General features: G+C 42.2%; 1 protein-coding gene across 1 annotated transcript; it reads right to left on the reverse strand.

Annotated features, from left to right (window-relative positions):
• Window positions 1-806: 806 nt before the first annotated feature.
• Window positions 807-18,669, reverse strand: loxl1 (lysyl oxidase-like 1). Its single transcript, XM_071894302.2, has 7 exons — window positions 17,345-18,669; window positions 10,825-10,933; window positions 9,682-9,819; window positions 5,247-5,403; window positions 4,416-4,511; window positions 3,800-3,915; window positions 807-2,318 (listed from the first exon to the last, which is right to left on the reverse strand). Exons 1-7 carry the CDS (start codon window positions 18,441-18,443, stop codon window positions 2,312-2,314), a joined length of 1,722 nt encoding a protein of 573 aa, XP_071750403.2. The 5' UTR covers window positions 18,444-18,669; the 3' UTR covers window positions 807-2,311.
• Between the last annotated feature and the right edge of the window lie 3,788 nt (window positions 18,670-22,457).

A 22,457-nucleotide genomic window follows, 5' to 3' on the forward strand; every position in this document is an offset into this window, starting at 1 on the left:
AATCATGCATGACAAATTCACATAGATGCCAGGGCAAATGCCTTAATGCATTAAACATATCACACCTGATATTTTCTGAATAAGATCATTTCAATAACTTCGCTTCTCATACAGCATTTCCTTTGAACCTGCTGATCTGTCTTCTGTGTTAGTCTAAATTATATTGCACATAGATGTTAAATTGCATATACTAGATGTCTGCTCATATGCAGCAGCACAATGAACCGCCACTGTAACATTAGCCGCACGGCAGTCATATTCCAGTCTGTGCACACAACAATGTGTAAATGTCTTTATTGTATATGACATTTTTGACAGGTGTTCAATGTTAGACAAATTCAAAGTTCATCACCACACTTCAGAGATATAATTGTCACATACTTTTACGCTGTCATTCCACTGAATGTCTTAATCACATGTTGTTGCTTCTGCCTCAGTGAGCATACAGTATAATCTTGAGCTACCAGAATACAAGGACTTGTAGGTCAAATAAAAGAACTGACTATGTACAGTACAATATGAAAGGTCTGTGTACTATGGTAAATAAATTGGATACTATAGGCTAGGCCTGTTCTGCACTTGAAGAGTTTTGTTCCAAAATGACATATCCAAAATGAGATATAATACTTGAAAAATGTGACACCCACACTTACAAAATGCTAGAAATGAAATTAAAACTTACTTGTTGCTTTTTGAAGTATAGCAGGTAACTAAAGTCATTGTTTGATCAATACAGACAGACTGGATCTTCTATATTTTACAAATAATGTTAAACTTCAGATAATTATTTTTTTCTTCCCATAATGGATTAGTGTTTTGGAATATAACTCTTCATTTGTTTGTGTCCAAAATGATTTACTCCTTGATATATTCAATAGACCCAAGGGTTTTCAGATGTGTGCTACAACAGAGTGGTAGGAGGCCATTGTGAGCCATCACAGGGATTTCTAATGGAAACCATACACTCAACGGGAAACAATAGCTCACTCATTTAGAGAGGTAGGTAGAGACGGCTTTCTGGCACTCTGCATCACAATGATAAGTCTGTAGCAGTAGTGTTTTTTTTTTCCACAACACACACTATTGAATAAAACAAAGAATGATTCAGATTATCAAGAAAATAATATATAGAAGTTCATGGAATTTCACAAATTACATTAACAATTCAAACAGGAGAAACAAAGACAATCAGTTAAGACAAATAAAATATTCTCCATCTCTAAAGTCATGCATCAGTGGAATATTGGTAATATACATTCTTAAAAAGGTATAGATGACCTATGTGCCATCTGACCAGTGTTGGTAGCTAAACAAAGCCAGTGTAAAGTCATGGCTTACACTGTCAGAGTCTTGTTTTCTGGGAAGCACCTCTTTGAAAATGACAATTTCTGTCAGTTGAGCTTCCAGTTTGCTTTTTATTGAAATAAGAAAGGAGCAATGGGGACAGAATATGACTGAGGAGATAAAGAGGGGTAAAGCGCCGAGAACTGACAGCCTAGCTTTATGTTGACTGACTGCTTGATGGAGACTACAAATGCAAACGAGACCCGCGGTCTTCCTCTCGCTGATAAACACAACATTAAACAGGATGTGCCCAGAGAATCACAGTATCCCCAGCCTGGCCCAGTGAGGCAGTGAAGAGAAATAAACCAACACATTATAGTTCTTCTGAGTCACTGGGCATCTCCGTCTGTCCCCCAGACAGCATGGATGAATGCACCTAGGAAGACTTCCCCCCTAATTTTATGTGCTGGATTGCAGCTGAACCCTGACTTGTCTGGGACCACTCATTTCAGCACCGGCACCATTTCACGCCTTATTTATAATCAAACGGAACCACTCTGTGGGGGCGTGCACAGATGTTTTTGGCTGTGTGCAGATACAGCAAGCACCTAATTTGAAATGTCTACCATGTTTTCCTAGAATGTAACCAAGCCACATGATGAGTGGCAGAGTAGCAATATGAGGGATAAAGCTGGATTGGGCAAGCAGGGGATGAGGAAAGGAAAGGGAATATCATCATGGAGGCTCTAGGGGTCTGAATTGTTGGTTTATTATGGGCATGTCAGTGTGCAATATGCAATATGCATTATGCAAAATGTGTGTGTGTGTGTGTATGTGTGCATAAAAACCCCACATTCTTTTCAGTGCCAGTGGAACCCTTGTTTGCCATGGGCCCAGGATACCAAAACAGCACAAAAAAACAATATCAAGACAAACGACAACAACAACAAAAGGATTCCATTCACATTTCAATGGAACAGCATTCTTCTGGAGGGTCACTCTGGCTGGGCAGCCTTCCAGCGCCTGATCAAGACCTGCAAAACAAACAGACAACAAACAACACGCTGTTAGACTAGTCCAGACAAAATGAAGAATTTCACTGCAAAATGAGACACCGCACAGTAAATGAGATGATGGAAAATTTGACATGGGCTCAAACACAATGATTGCTGGCATGAAAACTCACTGTGAAATATTATTAAAGTTACTAGTTATCTTGAGTCCATTAATTGCAAAATGCGAAGATTTATTTAAGAAGACATAATCACGTGTGCATTTCATATTGAGCAATATTGAGCAATAGAACATCATTTAAATATAGAGTCAAGTCAAGTCAAGAAAACTTTATTGTCATTGTACTGTCGTGCAAGACAACAACACAACGAAATTACGATGGCACTCCCTGATAATAATAACAATATAGGAACAATATAAATAGGAGCAGATACTCAAGCGCAACCGGTGTGCAAATAAACAATAAACAATTAGCAGCATACAATCTAGCCATTACATGGCAGAGAGTTCAGTCAGTGGAGGGGGGGGGGGGGGGGGGGGGGGGGGGAGCTGTCAAATTGTTCAACAATTTGACAGCTTTGGGGAGGAAGCTGTTTTTCAGTCTTGTGGTGCATGCATATATTGTCCTGTATCGCCTGCCAGAGGGGAGTAGTTTGAAGAGGTGGTGGGCAGGGTGAGTGGGGTCACGGATGATGTTGGATATACAGCAACAAGGTTTTTTTCAAAATCAATAAATAGTCTTTTGGAATGAAACGGTTCAAATATTAAATTGTAAGGATGGAGAGAGCAGTGCTCATAGCACCTACTCATGCATTCCTTTGACTGCAGTCAATACCATAAAAACTTAACCATTAGATCCCGTGATTCATTAATTCTGGAAATGCTTTAGCAAACATATTTTTAAGTGAATGTTTCACAAGAACAGCAAAAAGAAGGGTGATTTGCCGCAGCACTTGAAAGTAATGATGCTTTGCTCATGTATATCCACTCTCTATGAAGTCCCTTCAAGAAGATAGGATAGTAATTCAGAGTGCAATGATACACTTCCTAATAGAGCTATTGAAAAGTTCAACACCCCTACTGCTCCCTTTGAGGGGAAATATGAAAGTTTCAGAGGCCATTAATCTTAACTCGAGAATGAGCACATAATTCATTAAATCATCAGATATTTCAGCAAAGAACCCATTAAGTCCAGTAAGTAATTCAAAACACTGAGAGGCTGTCCATAAAATTGCATTCAGCCTGCACCCTGTCTTGTGGTCCTGTGCAGCTCAAAGTGTAGAGCATGACACAAACCCTGAGCTAAGGTTAGGAGTTCAATTCCCACTCTACAAAATTTATGCGCTCATGAGACAGTGAGCTGCTTTGGATGATAGTGTAGACAAAATGGCATTTGTTGAGATTTTTCCTGAAAAACACAATGACCGGCTTGTATTGTACAAACAAGCTGCAGATTTAGAGAACTCTTTGAATAAAAATTGATATATTCTGTCTGACTTACTGTGCTATCTTGCAGTTGGTTGTTGTGACGAAGCGTCCTGTGTAGTGAATGTTACACCTGACCACATTGTTGGTGAAGTCTGATTCCAGCACCAAGTACTTGGGATTAACCTGGAGCTGGGAGACAAAAGACAGAAGACACGTTACAATTCACTATATTCTATCGCAACGAGAATCGGTGACGCCTCACGGGACCGAGATTGCACACGCTGGATCTGCTTCAATAGAGGATCCGCCTGGGGATGAGGAGTGTGGATTTGAACTACAGCTGCATATGTGCAGCACTGAACTCATTCATGTTTAAACCTTTATGGATGGTTAATGTAAGATCATGTGTGTGTGGATCTTGAAGCCACACCGACTGAGCAAGCAAAACATGCATGAAACATGAAACACAGATAATGAGATGGATGGGACGGCATAGCCAATGAGCCGTGACCTATAGAATGGCCTATAGAACATAAAATTTAAAGACTTTAGAAACTTTCCAACTTCTTTATAACTCTCAGATCAATTTGTTTGGGTGGCCTGGACCCACTGCCTTCCATGAAATGTGACCTTGCGCTGTCCACAAACTTGCCAAGTCCACGCGTATCGGACTCTTTCCCAGCTCTCACCTTTAGTATGTAGTTTCCTGGCTGGATGTCTGTGATATCGATCCACTGGCAGTCGATATCAGCATTGTATGTATCGTAGCAGCCCGGGCTCAGACCCTGACGAAACAGAGGGGAAGAGAGGAGTTCATGAGGAATACCAATCCAGACCACGGGGTTATAGGCTCCTGCCTGCAGGGTCACTGGGGCATCTCTACCTCTGAAAGTTTCTGACACGCTTCATTCTGAGTCATACAACATGTATGCGTTGTGCAGAGGAGCAGGCGCAATTGTAACCCTGTGGTCAAAAGGTAAAATCTGATATGATACAATAAACCTAGTAAGGACTGTGAACAACAACCAGTTGAATAGATTCCTTTCACCATGTCACACATTTGTCATAAAGTGAATTATCACTCAGGAACATACACTCAGGAAAAATAATTTACATGTTAGATATGATCAGTATTGGCTTCATTACAAACAAAAAAAACCCCACCTTATTACTCATTTCAAATTAAATTTGTTACACTACTCATTATTTTTATGTTACACACCCAAAATTGGCGATTGCATTCTCTCTTCCCTTAAAAAAATCAGGATAACTCAATCACCTGTGAATGGTGACCAAATGTTAATGATGTCCAATATTTCTGTCATCCTTATGCTTGATCGAATCAAAATAGTGATAAAACATTGGAAGCTCCCCTACTGGTTTATTCAGCACTTTTAGCCCTGAACCAGTTGAAGTTGAAATTTTGCTGAATACACCATTGGGAAACTTCAACTCAAAGTACAATAGATGTATCTTTCATTGTTCATAATCTCCCCTCATGTTCTCTTGTGCTGTGTTACCTGAGTGTGAGAGGTGCAGGCGTAGCGCTTCAAGTGGCCGAAGTCACAGGTGGTGTCCTCCAGACAGAAGCTGGCCTTGTGTCCCTCGGCCACCTTGCGGCCGGTGCTGACCTCCAGTAAGTCGTAATGGCTGAACTCATCCATACTGTGGTAGTGCCTGTTGGACCAAGCAGAGTACAAGTGTAGTAGTCAAAGGTGGAGCAAACAAGGAGGGTTACGGTTATAATGTGGGGAATTTAAGCTCATTCCACTATTGCATTCAATGACAATCTCAGTGGATGAAGAGCGTCAGCTAAAAAGCTAAAATCTGAAAGGTAAAAATGAACAAAACTCTTCCTCCATTAAAAACAGACCAAAATTTAGCTTGCCTAAATTTACAGTAAATGTAACTTAGAAATAAGACACAGGGCTTGTTTATATGTTCAACCCACTGGCCTCACCTGTTAACATTTACATTGTAAGTGATGTTGCAGCTTGACTGAGCATATCATAAAGTATCAAAGGACAATGGATACTAATTAATGGCAACAATAAAGCATTGATGAAGCAAGACATTAACACCCTAATGAAGTATGAATGCTGTTAATTACCTTGTATCAGTCTGCACGATCAGAGGGGTGTGTGTGTGTGTGTGTGTGTGTGTGTGTGTGTGTGTGTGCATTCATATGTGGGTGTGTATGCATGTGTGAGGGCATTTGCTTGCGTGTGTGTGTCAGTGTATGAAGGTATTTGTGTGCTGGTGGTGATGTATTTGTGTATGTTTGCACAGCTTTAGCAGCTTAGGAAAGCCTGGATGCACATGGCCACTGATCATCTCAGCTGAACTGGAATTTGAAACGAGTGACTCTCAGTGAGCGACTCTGTCAATGAGCCGGTCCATTTCAAATCATTTGTGATATTAACTGCTATCTTGCTTGGACCTCTGCCAAATGTCAAAGTGCCCTGGGAGACTATTCACTTTTTACAAGCCTGCTGCGCGCACTAATTGTGGTACATGCTAACACTGGCATGTTTGCGTGTAAGAAGATGACATCATATTTCCACGTCGATGTTAAAAGCTTACATTTTGATGGTTCATATTGATGGATTTACACACAACGATATCTTTCTGAACAACTGAATTGTTTTATGGTAAAATATTATGGTTCAGTCACTCCATCCTCTGCCTTTCCATATAGGTGGCACTACAGTATAGCACTTTACATGGGGCTTTACTTTGACAGTGTTGACAGTATCCGATTAACTAGGCGAGTTATGAATATATAGGTTATGAATATAGAAATATATATAAACCTTAACCCTAACATGAGGTCTTGACCCTGGGTTGAAGAGTGGTCTTCCAATGCAAATGGAAAACACATTACAGGAATACACATTACAGGGCTTAAATTCCTAGTTATTGAAATGAATTACTCTCAATATTGTTCAGAGAAAGTCACCCTTGCTGCCAATCCTCTAAATACTTTAGCAATGTTTGTTTTGGTTGATGTAGCACAGGTGAGGTAAGCGCTGGACCTCTTACAGTCACACAAACTCAGACTGTATAAATAATGCCTGTATGCCTTACCTCATGGTCCATGTTTCAACATAGCTACAGCTTTTACTGGAACAGTCATTAAAGATTGAAGGATGACTTGGAAGGAAAAGTGGGTACTTTCCACAGATGGAGCAAGTGACAATTTAAGGACTCATTCTTTCCACAGGAGAGGGAACCAATTAAGAGCTGCTCTCAGGTAAAGACCTGTTTGTTGATCTCTGCAGGCTGAGCCCTATCTTTTGCTTTGCATGCTCATAAGAGAATTTACAATGACTACAGACAGAATTTGTAACTCCCACTTGATAGTCTCTGTTAATGCATAACATGCAAGTCTATGTGACTGCGTCTGTTATGTACTGTATGTGTGCTATGTGTGTGAGTGTGAGTGTGTATGTTTATGTATGGCTGGGTGTGTGCTGTCTTTGGACTGGGGAATGGGAGGGCCTGGGAGGTTGAAGTGCAGTCTTTATTTTTCTTCCCACAACAGGCATTCATTTAGATGGCAGTCTCGAGATGATTATCTATGTGTGTGTGTGTGTGTGTGTGAGTGAGAGTGGGAGCCACTGGACTTTGCGCTGTCTGGAAGGGCCCCTTGCCTCCTTGAAATCCTGGATCCCCTCGCCGACTATGTCAGCTATAGGGAATGCAGTGCTGGAAGGACACATAGAGGCTTTAATAAGAATAGCTTGTAATCCTAATATACAAAACATTCCAATCCTTCTCCATACCCATGAGTCATTTTCCACTTGTGTTGCAACAGACAGGACTTTGAGGGGTTTTCACATCACAGTTTGGGGTGTTGAAACACAGAGAAGTAGGTTCTATGGGAACTATTTAGCAAAGGTCTGACATTTGCCTTCCATGAAGTGCAACTGGGATATGAAGACATATCTCCAGGCACCTGCACAAATAGCAACCATGATTTTTGACCTTAAAGGTCAGATAGCCTGATACAGTTGTACTGTAAAGGCTGGAGACAAATCAAGCAAAAGTTGAACTTTATCATTACATTCTGCATTTCAAATTGTGACATGACATCACAGATAAATGAGTAAAGATAAATATGTAGTGCTGTCAAAAAAAATAAAAAAGTAAAAGCAAATAAGCAGAGTGCTTTGGATGACTTCCACTTAGTACCCACAGCGATGGATATAAAAAGAATTTCCTTCCGGAATTCTGTGTGTTCTCTTTGGGTTAAAAAATACAAGATTCCAACTTTTTCATAGCCCATGAAACCCAAGAGAATGCCATTTCCTTCCCTTCTTCTAATACTCAAGTGAGAATGATAGGATTGAATATAACATAAAAAAAATATCTGTCAACTACACAGCTTATTCAACAAAAATGTAGGGCAGAGAAGTTTATTGTGAGAATCTGGGCTAGAGATTTTCTTTCCCTAAAGAGATTTCTTTGTAACCAAACACTCTGTCCTACTAACCCATATCCACACCATCACACTGTAGCAGCCGCATGATCTGGTGGCGGAGATTGACGGGAAAAATTGATTGATTTGTCATTCTGATCACGCTGGCCAGTGGAACGACTGCTTTGGCATGCGATCCCCTGGGAACCGCTGTGTAAGTGCAGACCGGTGTCACACAGCAACATGGCCAATCTCCTAATGGCCAGTCAACATTCCTCTAACATGAGGACAGTCAAGCAGAGCATGGCACCAGCAGCAGCGGGCAGACTTACTGAAACTGAGACAGAGACCAGCCTACATGGAACATAAGGTCATGAAACAGTGAGCGTACCCAAACATCACCTCATCAATAGACCACCAGAGAGACTCGGCCTGGGCCATAATCAGCTTGTTAAAGCAGCAGAAATCTGGCCACTGAGGAAGGTGAAGACACAATGCAAAAAGCATTGCTGTGTTGCGCGAACATACACTGCCTCACAATGTTGCATGCAGTGTGTAATTTACAGTCTTTTGTCTTGAGGCATAGTACATGTTGTTGTGGTGTGACTGAGTGTCAGTATGTATTGGGAAATGTTGTTACAATATCTCTGGACCAATGTCACCTTTAGATTTATTCTACATGGTGATTAAGATGTCTCTGTGTTGGAATAAGGGTATACACTCACAACATCATTAATGAATCATTGCCATATTTGTCAACCCACAATATCCACTACAGGGGGATGGCAGTTAACTAACACAATGAGAATCTAGACTTGTTGAGGCTTGACTTTCACTCGGTCTGCTCAATGAATTTTTAAAAACCCTTTCACAGAGGGAGAACTATAACAAGTATGCTTGGTGTCAACGCGAGGTCACTTAAGCATAAGCACACTCTTGTGTGCCGAGCCCTAACAAACTATTGTAATAAAAAAAAGCCAATTATTCAATAAACCTTCTTTTCATTTTTCATCAACAGTAGTCAATAATAATAATAATAATTAAATGTTATTGTTCCACAAATAGATCCAGTACTGGTGATTACAGTGGTGATTTTCAGTTAGCCCATTAATATTTAAATGAACTGTTATGTGACCACAGGTGTTATCAGGTATTTTACAACATCTTCGAACATGTCTCAGGCAATCAAAACTGATGACAGGAAATATCTATTTAATAATATGGCAATAACACCCGAGAGCGTGTTCCTTACTGTGATTATGGGTATGACAGTGATGCAATAGCCTGCGCCTCAAACACGGTGTGGCAGCACCAAAGTACCCATACAGCTGTTATACAGCACGTACCAGTGCATGTGTACTGACAGAGAAGTTTCTTCAATGTAGTATACATACATTCTGTAAAAATAAAAAACAACAGAAAACCAGAAAGATTGCTAACTAGCTCCTTCATTACCATAAGAGTTGACATTGCAACCAGTAGCATGGCTCGCTCTGTGCTTGGCTGAAACTATCCGTTGTATATTGAGTACTTACTGATGGCAGCTGTGCCACTCCCAGGTATGACGCGGCCTGTTAGGCATGAAGTCAGCAGTCCCCTGGTTCTTAACCCTCTGTGGGAAGCGCAGCAGGACCCTCACATCGTAGTCGGTGGCCTCGGAGCCGTAGGCGGTGCTGAGTGGCAAGCACATACATCAAGACCAGAAACAGTGAGGGGAACTGTATAAATGGCTGCAAAGAATGTCCACATGTCGCTTTCTCATAACTAAGACGAGGAAAAAAAAAAAGAGCAGGACTGGAAAGGCTTGGAGGCAGGAGCATATCAAATAAATAATTCATTTTACAGATTACAGACATCACTCCAAATACACATTTTCAACACTGGTGGAGGGAACAGAACGAGGTACGCACTCTATTACATGATTCACTTTTTTTGTGAGAAGGGAGGGGGCACAACCTCCAGTTCACAATAGCACTGAAGATCTAAGCCATTCGTCTTGTGGCTGTTGTTGACATTGGAGTGTATGGCAAATTACAACAGGCCATCTGTCGGTGATTGCTGCAAACTCAGACAGGATATGAAAGGGCTTTGAGGGATGGCTGTGCTTGTGATGGGGAGAGGGCAAATAGAGCAGCCATGGGGACAGCACACTTCCATCATTTCAATACTGTGTCCTCAGTGCAGAGGCAGTCAAAGGGCCCAGGCCCAGGGCTCAGGGGAGGCTCTCCACCGCCACACAGAGATGAAGCCAACAACAGCCTGTATCCCCCAAGGTGACCAGGTTGCACTTCATCTATGTTATGCTGAGGGTCTGTTGCGAAACTTTTTTTTATTATTTATTTCAGGTATTACTGTGCAGAATGGGTGAACTCCAGGAGTCTAACATAGAATTGTAGAAAGGTTATCAGCTGTGTTGCAAGCAAATGCTGCCTAGAAGTTTAGCAAGGGCATCTTGCATCTTGCACGCTGAATAAAAATGAACATTTTACTGAATGATGTTGCAAAAAATATACAAAATTGAGAACATTTGTTGCTAACATGAAATCAAAACCAGTAAGGGCCGGCAAACTGTTGCTAGTGTGAAAGCAAAATGAACATTGGAAATGTACAAAATAACCAAAAACAGTTAATTCCTGAAATGCAAACAAGTCAGTAAAGACTTCCAGAGTTGGGTTTACCTTGATAGACATTTTTCCTCAGCAGCACAGCGGAGAGAGTACATGTGGGCTCTCTGGATGTATGTGGAGGCCTGGACATAGTTGGGATCAGGAACCAGGTCAGGCAAACCTGAAACAATAAACATACTGTTTCTTTAAGGGCTAAACCCACGTTATCTTTCACAGTATTTTAATACCAATGCCAAATTTGTGTCTGCACTCGCTTAACAGAGCACAATGTTTTACACTGTAAACCAGTGAACAGGTTTGTGGAGTAATAGATTACATGGAATAGGATTACATTAATCTGATTACAAAAAATAACAGTAATCCATTACAGTTTCTGTTAAAACAAACAAACAAATATCCACCACTTACAAATATTGAAGAAATGATTAATTACTTGTTGGCTTACTCAGAAGTGAGATTTTGGACACAAACATAATTTTATAATTCTTGGAATTATTGGTAAGAGCAGTGAAAGTAAAATAATAGACTGCATTTTAACACTGTTATTATTGTTGCATTTGTAGGCAAAGTAGTTCAAAGTAACTGATCAGTAATCTGTAACAGACTACATTTTGAATTCCTTGAATTCCTAACCTTCCCAGCACTGCCAGTGAGGTCATTTCTCAGACAAAAAAGCAGCGCTCTTGGCGGATTTGTCATCAATGTTTCATTACCTTGTATTTATGGTGGTGCTGATGGAGACTATGAGGGGCTACAGTGCAGCGCCAGGGGCTGCAGTTCAAGACTGGGACACACTAGAGAATGCCATTGGCCACTAATTACTGTGCATTCCAGATTATTATCTTTGAGAACTGGGCGTCATAGTTTTCTAATGAGACACTTTTGCTCCGTAGGCCTCTCAGAAAGGGGTGGGGTGGGGGTGGGACAGGGGTTATATTTGGATCTAAGTGTGCAAAAGCCCCAAAAACCCCAGAACTATAACCACATACATTAACATGCATTTCAGGCCTCTCACCAAATGTATCTGGTTCATAGGGAAAGAGTTTATACAAATAATTTCTAGCCTGGCTAATGTGATGTGATGTGCCATGACACTAATCTTAATATGAACCCGTCACTTCAGGTTAACCTTTGGCATAGTAAATGTAGGATGACTAGTCATATCTGTTGGGGATGAAGCTAAACTTAGAAACATCTGAACTACAAATCATAGCAAGGCTTATTGAAGTGCAGTCTATGTTTCATATTTGGGTTTCTGCAAACAAGAGACAGAGAAAGAGAGGGAGAGAGAGAGAGAGAGAGAGAGAGAGAGAGAGAGAGAGAGAAAGAACGTGCGTGCCAGGGCAAAACAACAATGATCTCACACCCCTGCTGTTTTTAAAGTGGGCCAGTGACCAAGTCTGTCAGAAAAACAGAAGAATAAATAAATAAAAAAAAGCTGGCCTGACTTGTCAGAGCTAATGTCTGTCCCATTCCCAGTAAAGGCCATGCCAGCGAGGGTCTCTGGTATAGCTTATCACCCTTCTCTGTTAAGCTCACAAAGGCCAGACATGCTTTAATGTGAACTTGTTTGAGCAACTGAAAGTCAAACCATCTGACCTCTTAAGTCTGGAAGCTTTAATAAAAGTACAAAGTATAAAAAATCAAATACATCCTTTCATTTCGGTTGCGGTATACTGTAACCGCTGAAAAGAAAATAGATGCATGAAGTAATGCACTGTTGCATTCTTTTGATTTCAGAAACGGGAAAGGCTTTAGTTACCATCTGTTTATGGAAACCAGGTAGGAAATTTCCTATCTGGTATTTGTTTGGTGTTTAACGCCTAGGTGAGTCTTTCCCTCCTCAGCTGCAGGTTCAAATGAGGGCTTTGCCTTTCCGGGCGCTGTGTACACATCCTATTTGACAGCTCTCTCTGAGGCAGACGTATAGGCCAGGGGGAAGCTTCCCGGGGCAGACCATGTAAACACTATAAGGGCAGTGTGAAACGCAGAGGTTTTCCAACAGCACTCTCAACCCCCCCCCTATTTTCTCTTCACCCTGGGAAGGCTTTGTTCTCTGCCCCCTAATCTTTGGAAAGTGCGAAATTGGGTCTCTTTCACAGGGATAAAGTGTGTCGAAAAGCCAAAGCTGATCAGCCCTCGACAGCATGTGACAAAGCCACACATTACACTCTAAGTGGGACACGGGGAAAAGATACTGAATCTTGACAGGCTTTTCATACTGTCTTATATAGCATAATAGAGGACATGCAGAATGATTCCCTTTACATTTCTGCTTCAAACTACTCTTTCTTTAGGCTACAGAGGGAATGTGAAAGTGTATGAGTTACACAGGATTGAGAGATTAGAATATGTGAAATTCATCACAAATGTTGATGTCATTTTTTAAACAAGTGCCACAACAGTATCTGAAGAACAAGTTTATGGCAATCTGTACTTTCACAGCTTCTTTTGTCACGTAGTTTATATTCCCCATGTCCTGTGGCAATAAACAGCATTACATCTTATCTATATTCATGATTATGATCAACAATTTAACTTTTGGTGGTGGGGGTGATGTATTACAGATTAATTTTAGCAATAGATTGGTGCAAAAACCTGTTCCCTTCATTTTGAAGATACTGTAGTGAAGCTTTGGACTGCAGTGGCTGCCTTGCAGCTGCCTTAATGGATTAATCCTTAGCAATTATGGACTAATTATTCTCACCTATGACTGCTTGCGGCTTTGTCGGGGACTATGAGAATAAGGCAGAGTCAGATGACAAAAGATGATGTGCTGCAGAGTGTATGCTGGGGACAGCATACAGAAAATTTGCCCAACCAATATTGCACTCAATTTAAGATGGTTCATTGTTCACAGAACCTAATTATTGCAGCATTGAAGATATCTAGCATGGGGAGATGTTCATGTGACAAGAGATAGCTTGGAGGCTAGCAAGTAGGATTTGTGATAAGAAGGTCATCAGTTCAATTTTCCAAACCAGCTGAAAAAGAATTGATGTGGGAATAGAGAATAAGGCCGTCTCCTTCAAAAGCTGCTCCCAAAGCACCTTTGAGCAAGACACTGACAACCAACTGGACTAGTGGAGCTTGGCCATACAAGACTGTGGTAGTACCAGGCAGGTCCTAGGTGTGAATGTGTGTCCTCCCCTTGCAACTCGTCCCCCAAGCCATTGCTGATGTTCAGAATGTGTTCATTCATAGTCAGCTTGCCTGATTAAATAAGGTTTTCTTTTCGAAGTTGAGAATGGACTTAGATTTAGGAGCATGGCTTCTGCACCCCAGCTTTGGAAGAGCGTTGGGGATGGTGTTGTGCACTCCTTTAAGTGGATAACAGGGCTTGGAGTCAGAGTGTCCCCAAGACACCAACCAAGTCTTGTTGATTGATGTTTGAGCCAATATGGCTCCAGAAAAGACACCTGCAAACTAAATAAATTGCTCTAATGTTGCACATATGGTGCAAGGATCCCTATACTTAACGCTTTCAACATATGTTGTGCTGTTTTCGAGTTCCCCATGAACCCCCAGGATACAGGAGCCATGGCAGAGTAGTGCTCATGGTTAGGAGTAGGGGTGTAACAATTATCTGATTTGAATTGGGGAAACCACGCCAGCTGTGCAAGATACAGCTGTGTTTTGACAGAAGAAACCCATCAAAATCAGTCAAAATAAAATCATGAATATCCGTTTCTCTGTTAGTATTTCTTTCTTTTGCATCTTTCTTTCATGCCACACTGTGGTATGACTCCCCTTGCTTTGTGAATGTGGCTGTTCATGTGATGTGGGAATAATCGCTGGAATGGGACAACTCAAAGCAACGATTTGGAAGTGTTCCTGCATTCAAACTCGTTTGATGGCATGATTAAAGTTTTCTGTAGACTTTGGTTGCTCATGGTAATAATTCTCATCTTTTTCACACACACACATGTATTCAATGAGAGATACATTTGAATTTATGTTTTACAGCAAGCCAAACATTGCAATGTCAACCACAAACAAAAATAAGTAGTTGTGCACTGCATTTTATTTTATCACTGCCATGTGGCACAATATGTTTAATTTACAGAACATTATCACATTCTCAGTGGTTCTATTTGGGTGAAATTTCTGTGATACATGTACCTTGCCTATATACATAATTCTAATGGCATTATCATGCTAAAATTGAAATTTCTATTTCAAGGTTGGCTAGTGGTGATTAAAGTCAAATGAGTCAAATTAAAGAAACCATAACAAGTAAATTCTACATTGCTTTTCATGGCACTGAATCAAATCAAATGATATTGAATCATATTAGAAAAACGTATGCAACTATATTGAATTGTTGAACTGCTGAAAGATATCTTTTTTGTATTGAACTGCAGACTACCTTTCGAGATTTGTATCGAATCAGTCAGAGAGATCTACATCCCTGGTTAGGAGGGTCTTCACCATGTTCCATGTTAACAGTATTCCATGGTGTCTATTTCCGGTTTTCTGTCTTTCTCCAGTTTGTTTTGTTATTTGTAGTTTTATAAAATTAAGCAGTGGGATGGGGGTTTGGTCATTGTGAGTCAGTCTTCTTATGTCATTGGTAAAAGTAACTCACAGAGCACTCTAAATAAATATGTGCCTTGAAATTGAAATCACAGCACATTTAACTGTAGCATGCTTGTTTATTTGTACTTGTTAATCCTAACTGTAGTAGCTCACACATGGTCAGGTGAAGTGGATTTATTTGCATTTTGCATGAATTAGTGAGGACTGGCTGGCTGGCTATTTTGAATAATATGGCCAGACGCTTGGTTGCCAAATTGCCCAGGACACTGTTTTATGTACTGTAATGAACAGCCTGGCCATTAAAGTAGTTGTTTATTCTATTACATCGTTGTGTGCTCTGTGCTTTCCTGCCTCTGATACCAGATAACACAAGTTTATTTAAAGATGGTGGCAGAGTTACGCTACTCTGTTTAGCTGAGTCTTAAGCAAAGTTTAGACTTGTAGCTCACAATGTTTATTACCATACTGTAACAGCTTCATCTGAATGCCTTGCCATGAAGCAATGCAATAAAAATGTCTGCCATTGCGGCTATTCCATAGCTCCCATTGGCTGAGCCTCTATCACACTGATTACATGTTGTGTGAGAACACTAAGGCATCTGCGCACATGTTGGCTTCTTCTGCCATGGAAATGGCTCCCAGCTCCAGATTGGCTAATGAGTGAGAGTGATGAGGGCGCATGGTACACCAGAGGCTGCTGCACAGCAAGGTAGGCAAATAAGTAGACCAAGAGGTATTCTGCTGTGTTAAGAGTGTGAGGATCATTTTGGAGGCTCTCATCTCCTCTCACCTCAGACCAGAAACAGCCCCCAGAAGCTAGAACATACTGTAGGAAACTCCCACATGGTAAAGATTACATCACCCCCATATTGTTTGCATTTGCTCAATCATTTTTTTCTCCCTACATTGTTAACAATCAGCTCCAGTGAAGTCTGCTTCCACCCCTCTTTCCTCCCCAGTATAGTGACAGGCTATCAAAACAAAGATGATCAATTGCTAATGGATTCAAAGAAACTGTGTCTTTTGTGTTACGAAACATAGGCTATGTTTTTTTTTTGGCCAGGGTAAAGCACGTTTTGACGCTCCTCCCTCTTCCCCTAAGAGCTCTTACTAAATATTTCTTTGATTTCCTGAGGCTGAGGCAATGGACCCCATGTGTTACAGGGACTTTCCACTCTCTCTCTCCCCCTCAGGGAGTGGTATAGAAACCCCCACCCTTGTTTCCCCTCTCCTGTCCTCAGAGCCCAGGCCCCCGGAGCACCCGCCACCACCCCCCGTCTCCAGCCACCAGTCCCCATATGAGGTCACCACCATTACCCAGTTCCACACTCAGGCCTCCCCATGAACCAATCTATGTCTCGTAGCGTACAACACCCCACACACAGAAACACAGTGGTTCCTGTGTGTGCTCTCAGTGCGTTGGCAGGGCTTTCTCAACACCTGGTTTCAATAACCATGCAAGTGGGAAAAGATGAACCTTGAGTCCACTTTGCTTTTGTTTGTAAATTGAAAGGAGTCCTGAGCAGCTCTACTATTCTGGTTACTTGAGGGCATTTCTTTATATCTGACAGAGATGAAAAAGGACTATCTGAAAAACATGATTGTATGGAATACATGGGATACATGGGAATAGTTTAGAGGTCAGGTGGTGAGCTCTCTACTCCCTTGGGTTCTACATATCTCAAATTCATACGCCCAACACTGCCAGAAATCACATAGCAGAGGAGCTCTTCATTTTTACCTTTTCTATCTCAAAGGCAGAAATAGCTTGGGTGAAACCCAACAAGTGCACAAAATATGCAATGCTTTCCTTTGAGGTTTATGCTTTATAAGTTTCTTGGAAACCAAACACAGATGGATGAATTTGCACTTCTCAAATAATCATCCACTTGATGTTGGTGTTATCCACCCATTATGTGTTTCATCTTCTTCTAATATCATTGAGGTTTGGTCAAGCAACTCAAAACCTGTGAAATAAAACATACTGCAACTATGTTTGTTCACAGAAACAAAAACAAAAGGCTTACTATACCTCTTTGTTCTGGTCGGTACACACTCCCTACGTTGATATTGGGGTTCTCAAGCGCAGAGTTTGGAGAGTTTCTGCCGGGAGGAACGGGCTGCAGGAAGGGAGGCTGGGGTCTTCCAAATGGAGGAAACTGCTCATACTGAGGGCTTCTGACTGGGGGTTGAGCAGCAACTCCTGTCCTGTCCACTAATACTGGGGTGGCCTGGTTCGCTTCGGGGACAGAGCTGGCAGGAGCAGATTCCTCGTTGTAGAGACTGTGGGTGTATCTGCGGTCCAGACCATCTGCAAAGGGTGGCTGGGCGGCCCGTGCTGGCACCACAGGATTGGGCGCATAGCCATAAGGCTGGTAGTAACGGTAACCGTCTTCAGTGTATTCAGGGGGAGAGCCTGGGAGCACAGGGCCCAGACCACCTCCATATCCTACTCCAGTATATCCACCTCCACCCCCATATGCTCCACCACCATACCCTCCCCCAGGCACAACAGGCTGAAAGGGGGGCTCATAGCTCCTGGCTGGGCCCTCCACCACGCTGGGGTCGTAAGGCACGCCTGGGTAGGAAGGCTGCTGAGGTAAGGGGTACTGTGGGTAGGATGGCACATTATAGGAGGATGAAGAGAAAGATGATGATGATGATGAAGAGGAGGAAGAGCCTGTGGACGGCCTGAAGCGAGTGCTAGAGGATGACTGGAAGCGGCTGCCACCTGTGCTCCCTGTGGTCTGCCTCCAGTTATCAGGCACTTGCCCAAAGCCGAAGGGGTGCCTGGCCTGCCCTCGGACAGTCTCGGAGGTTCCTCTTGATGGAGCTTGTCTGCGGACATTGCCTCCCTGAGGTCTGCGCGTAGAGCGTGGGCGAGCATCTGCCACAACCACCCTGGGACGTCTGTCCTGGGCCGGCGCCCCTGCAGGGACGTATTCAGCTCCGCTGTTGAGCAGGCTGAACAACCGTCCGTTGTTCTCCCATTGTATCACCTGCCTCCAAGGGGTGGCGGAGTCCTGCCCCTGGCCCTGGCTCTGGGTCTGCCCCTGAGTCTGTGTGGCAACTTGAGCCTGCCCTGAGCACAGCAGGAAACATACCAAACATGCCACAACAATAGGCAGCATACTGGCCTCAAAGACAGCACAGCTCACCGCACAGGAAAAACCCTTCCAGTCCACCAGCAGCTCAAACTCAAACCACCTGTAGCTCTGTCAATAAAGCATGTGTATCTTCTTTCCGTGGGTACGGCTCGAGTGTGGAGACAGAGGTGGTGATGAAGAGCAAGCCTGTGGTTGAGTCCATCTGCAGGTCTTCACTGCCAGCAATAGAGGAGGTTGAGTGTGCATCCAGGAGCAATCATGCCCAGGAGGGTGAGAGTGGGCTTCAGAGGACCCAGTGGTGGTGTCAGCGTCTGTTAGTGCTGTGAGAACACGTCCTGGCTCCTTGTCGGTCTGCTAGCTCGCCTGTCAGTAGACTGAGCATTGCTCTCTGCCTTCTGGAAAGAAGTGCATGTGCACTGCACGACTGCAGGCTTCTATTTGCCTCTCTGATTGCTTACAATGGGCTGTGAAAAAAGCTCTCTCTAACTTTTTTCTTTTTTCTTTTTTCTTTTTTTTTTTAAGGAGAGGTCCCACATGGCCCTAGTGCTAGTGCTGTTTCCTGGCCTGCAGCAGCCAGGGCTCCATGAGGCTTCCAGAGTCAACATTACCATCTGCAAAGGCACTCAGATTTATATCACATCTCACTTTCCATTGCTCAAATTCTTTTGTCATCTTGTACAAGCGTAGATATGGAGAACATGGCCTTGCTTTGCCCACAGGTGTCTCATACTTGCATACTTGTTTTGTTGCTCATTTCGGAACCTTTTAAAATTACAGTAATCACGTGCAGATGGGAAATTGCTCATAACTAATATGACTTCAGAGAGTAATTGGTAACAGGGGTACACCCTTTCAAAGAGAGCCTCTCTACTGATGGAGTTCACACAATGAACAACAGATTCTATTTAACTGGAGCTTACAATATTCCATAGAGGAGTGAGGTGGGAAGAAAGTTTTTGTGGTATTTCTGATTTGCACAAACCTAGGAATTCATCTGGATATACTGGATATGCAGTATGACCTTCATGTGTTCCTCCCTTCAAAACAATCCTCCTTTTATGTGGTGGGTAAATGTTGGGAAACATGCTCTGTGTCCCCCACCCTAAGACCTATCAAACTGAGGTCAATTAGGAAACAGTGTTCAGCACCCTCCTTCCACTAAAGACACATACACGCACGCACGCACGCACGCACGCACGCACGCACGCACGCACGCACGCACGCACGCACGCACGCACGCACGCACGCACGCACGCACGCACGCACGCACGCACGCCTCCTTTCTCCACCCCTCATTCCCCTTGTTGCTTGTAGTACACTGAAACACTGAATACACAAAAGACATGCATACATGCGGAGCTCCCCAGCAAGACAAGAATGTCTCTACTGTTCCTTGTGAATGCTATCAAAGCAATGTTGCACTCCGAGACCCTAATTTACACAACTGTTCTGAGAGACAAGTCATTAGTAAACACATTCCAAACTGTGGGATTAGAAACAGCCTGGTTACCGCTCGCCTTGATAGAGTGCATGGAGACAATATCAGATTTCCCCCTGTTATCAAAGTCAGCAGTTTACAAGGTGTTTGCCTTGGCATGGCCTTGCATGGGCAGTGGCCAAAATGTGCCACAGACCAAAGAAAGGACAACATTCCTCAACAGGGCTGTAGATTTTAAAATGTAGCGGTCCGGATTCACTTTGTCTCTTTGAAACAGGACCCGGCAAAACAAGTTGATGCACACATACTGCTTTCATAATCCATGTTTTCCCTCAAAACAGGCACAGGTTCTGCGAAGAGCAGCTTCATGATGTTGATTTTTGGTAGAGGAAATGTGTGAGGAAGTCCTCAGGGGAAATGGTTGGCCATGAGGTTGCAGGAGAGGGCATCAATATGGATATGATATTATTACTGTATACCGTGGAGCTGTCTCTCTCCGGACCTGAGCCATTCCCTCATGCTGCTTCACTATGATTCAAAACAGTCTTCTAAATCCAAGCACAATGTTACCGCACAGGGAGGACAGACATTTTATAGTCAATTACTTCTCCCACGTACAGCAAGTACGAGGACCTTTGTTCAACTTGAAGACCAGAGTTCAAGCCAATGCACTGGCAAGTATCTGCCCTGCTGAAGTGTCCTTGAGCAAAACACTGAGTGCGTTTACATGTACATTAATATTCCACTGATATTCAGCATTTTCATATTAGTGTAAATGCCATATCCCATTTACAATAACTGGGATAAGCCCATATCCCAAATATGAAAAACCTGAATATGCCGACATTAACTGGTATATTCCGGCATGCAAACACCATATCCTGTTCATGTTCCATAGAGCCTATCTCCATGTATACACATATACAAAAAAAAATATTGATTGTTCTATGTAAACGCCATATGACCTTGACCAGGATAAAGCTCATATTAATGCGCATGTAAACACACACACTGAATCCTTCTCTACCTGGATCAATAAAATATTACCTTCTTCTTCTTCCTCTTCTTCTTCTTAGTATTACTATTATTCTGACTATGTGAAGAGTTTGCATAACAGACTTATAATAGTCTCACAACAGCTTGTTTCATGAAACATTCATGATCGAACGGCAAACATTTATAACAGCTTCATGACGCATGTATCTAACACTTACTATGTGCCGTGGTGAAATAATGGGTTTCACAATAAAAGTCCCTTGGACAAATGCGGTTTTCCATTCAGTGGTCCCATATATTAGCACAATCTTGTATTTGTACTTGTATTTTAGCACAAGCAGTTTTGTTCTTGCTTATGAACAGTGGGCACAAACACTTATTGGAACAAACACTTATTCAGGGCGGTTTTGTTCCAAATGAGTTCCACCATTTAAAGAAAAATAAAACCTACTCATACCAAATGTCTGATAACACAAAATAGAAACAAATGACTATTATGACTATAGTATTTGTATAGGATAGTATTCATTATCCATGCAGGATAATTATTATACACATAAAGAACGTTTGAGGGTCAATGAGAGCACTTCTTCGCTTGTATATTTAGCATTGAATTTTACCCTTCAGTCAGTTACACCAATATGCTATTACCTCCATTACCATGGGAGGTAGAGTGTGGTTCAGTACATGATTTGAGAGTTTTTTCATCCTAAGGCTCATCTCAGCAGCCCCAGAGTCTTTGCAGGTCTGTCTGTGGTGTTGCCTTACGAGGAGATTTCACTTCCATCAAAGTGACACAAAATGGAGAAATTCCTTGTGGAAGGACAGTGCCAGATTCTTCTGAGCCTAGACTGTCGGTGAGTCTACCCCACTTTGTGCTTTTTTTTTTTTAAGTCAAGTTTCCTTCCCGTGGATTCTGTCTTGTTTTTATCCCTTGCTCCCGCATTCATATTACATGCCATTAGACTTCTTTGGTTAAATTAAGCTTGAGGTTTTATTTTTTCATTACAGATTGATCCCAGGGGATTTTCCTGGAAGACAAGAGATTGTTGATTTCAAGAGGCAGACCAGTAGAGAGCCTCCGAATGCCCTGAAATCCTGTCATTGAAGCATTCCACTGAGATTACTCTGAGTTGCGTGGCAAGGTTCCTTGTTTCTGTGCAACTGCTGTGTGTGTCTCCTGTCTGGTAGAAACACCATGTACTCTGTGAAGTACGGTGAAAGAACTCATTGATCTGAGTGACTATGTGGCACAGGAGGGAAGCCCGGGGAGTAGGCATCCTGCTGAGAGCAACCCGCAGCTATACACAGAATAGGAAATAGGAATGCTCTTAAACATTGATAACTACGTTCACCCTTTAAGTGAATGTATATAGTAGGTTCTAGCTTATCCATGTTGCCACCATAATGTTTTCAGTCCAGAATTCTATGGGATAAATAATTTGGGGCCTCTGATACAACTGATTTATAACTACAAACCCATATATTTTCAAAAGAAATTGTTTGCAGCTTGGCTCCAAGGGATTTTGACTTAGAAATAGTGGTCCAATATATGAAATATTTTCATTAGAAGCAATGTAGCAATGTAACATAGCAATAGTACC

This window comes from Centroberyx gerrardi, chromosome 1, assembly GCF_048128805.1.
Source record: "Centroberyx gerrardi isolate f3 chromosome 1, fCenGer3.hap1.cur.20231027, whole genome shotgun sequence".
NCBI lineage: Eukaryota > Metazoa > Chordata > Actinopteri > Beryciformes > Berycidae > Centroberyx > Centroberyx gerrardi.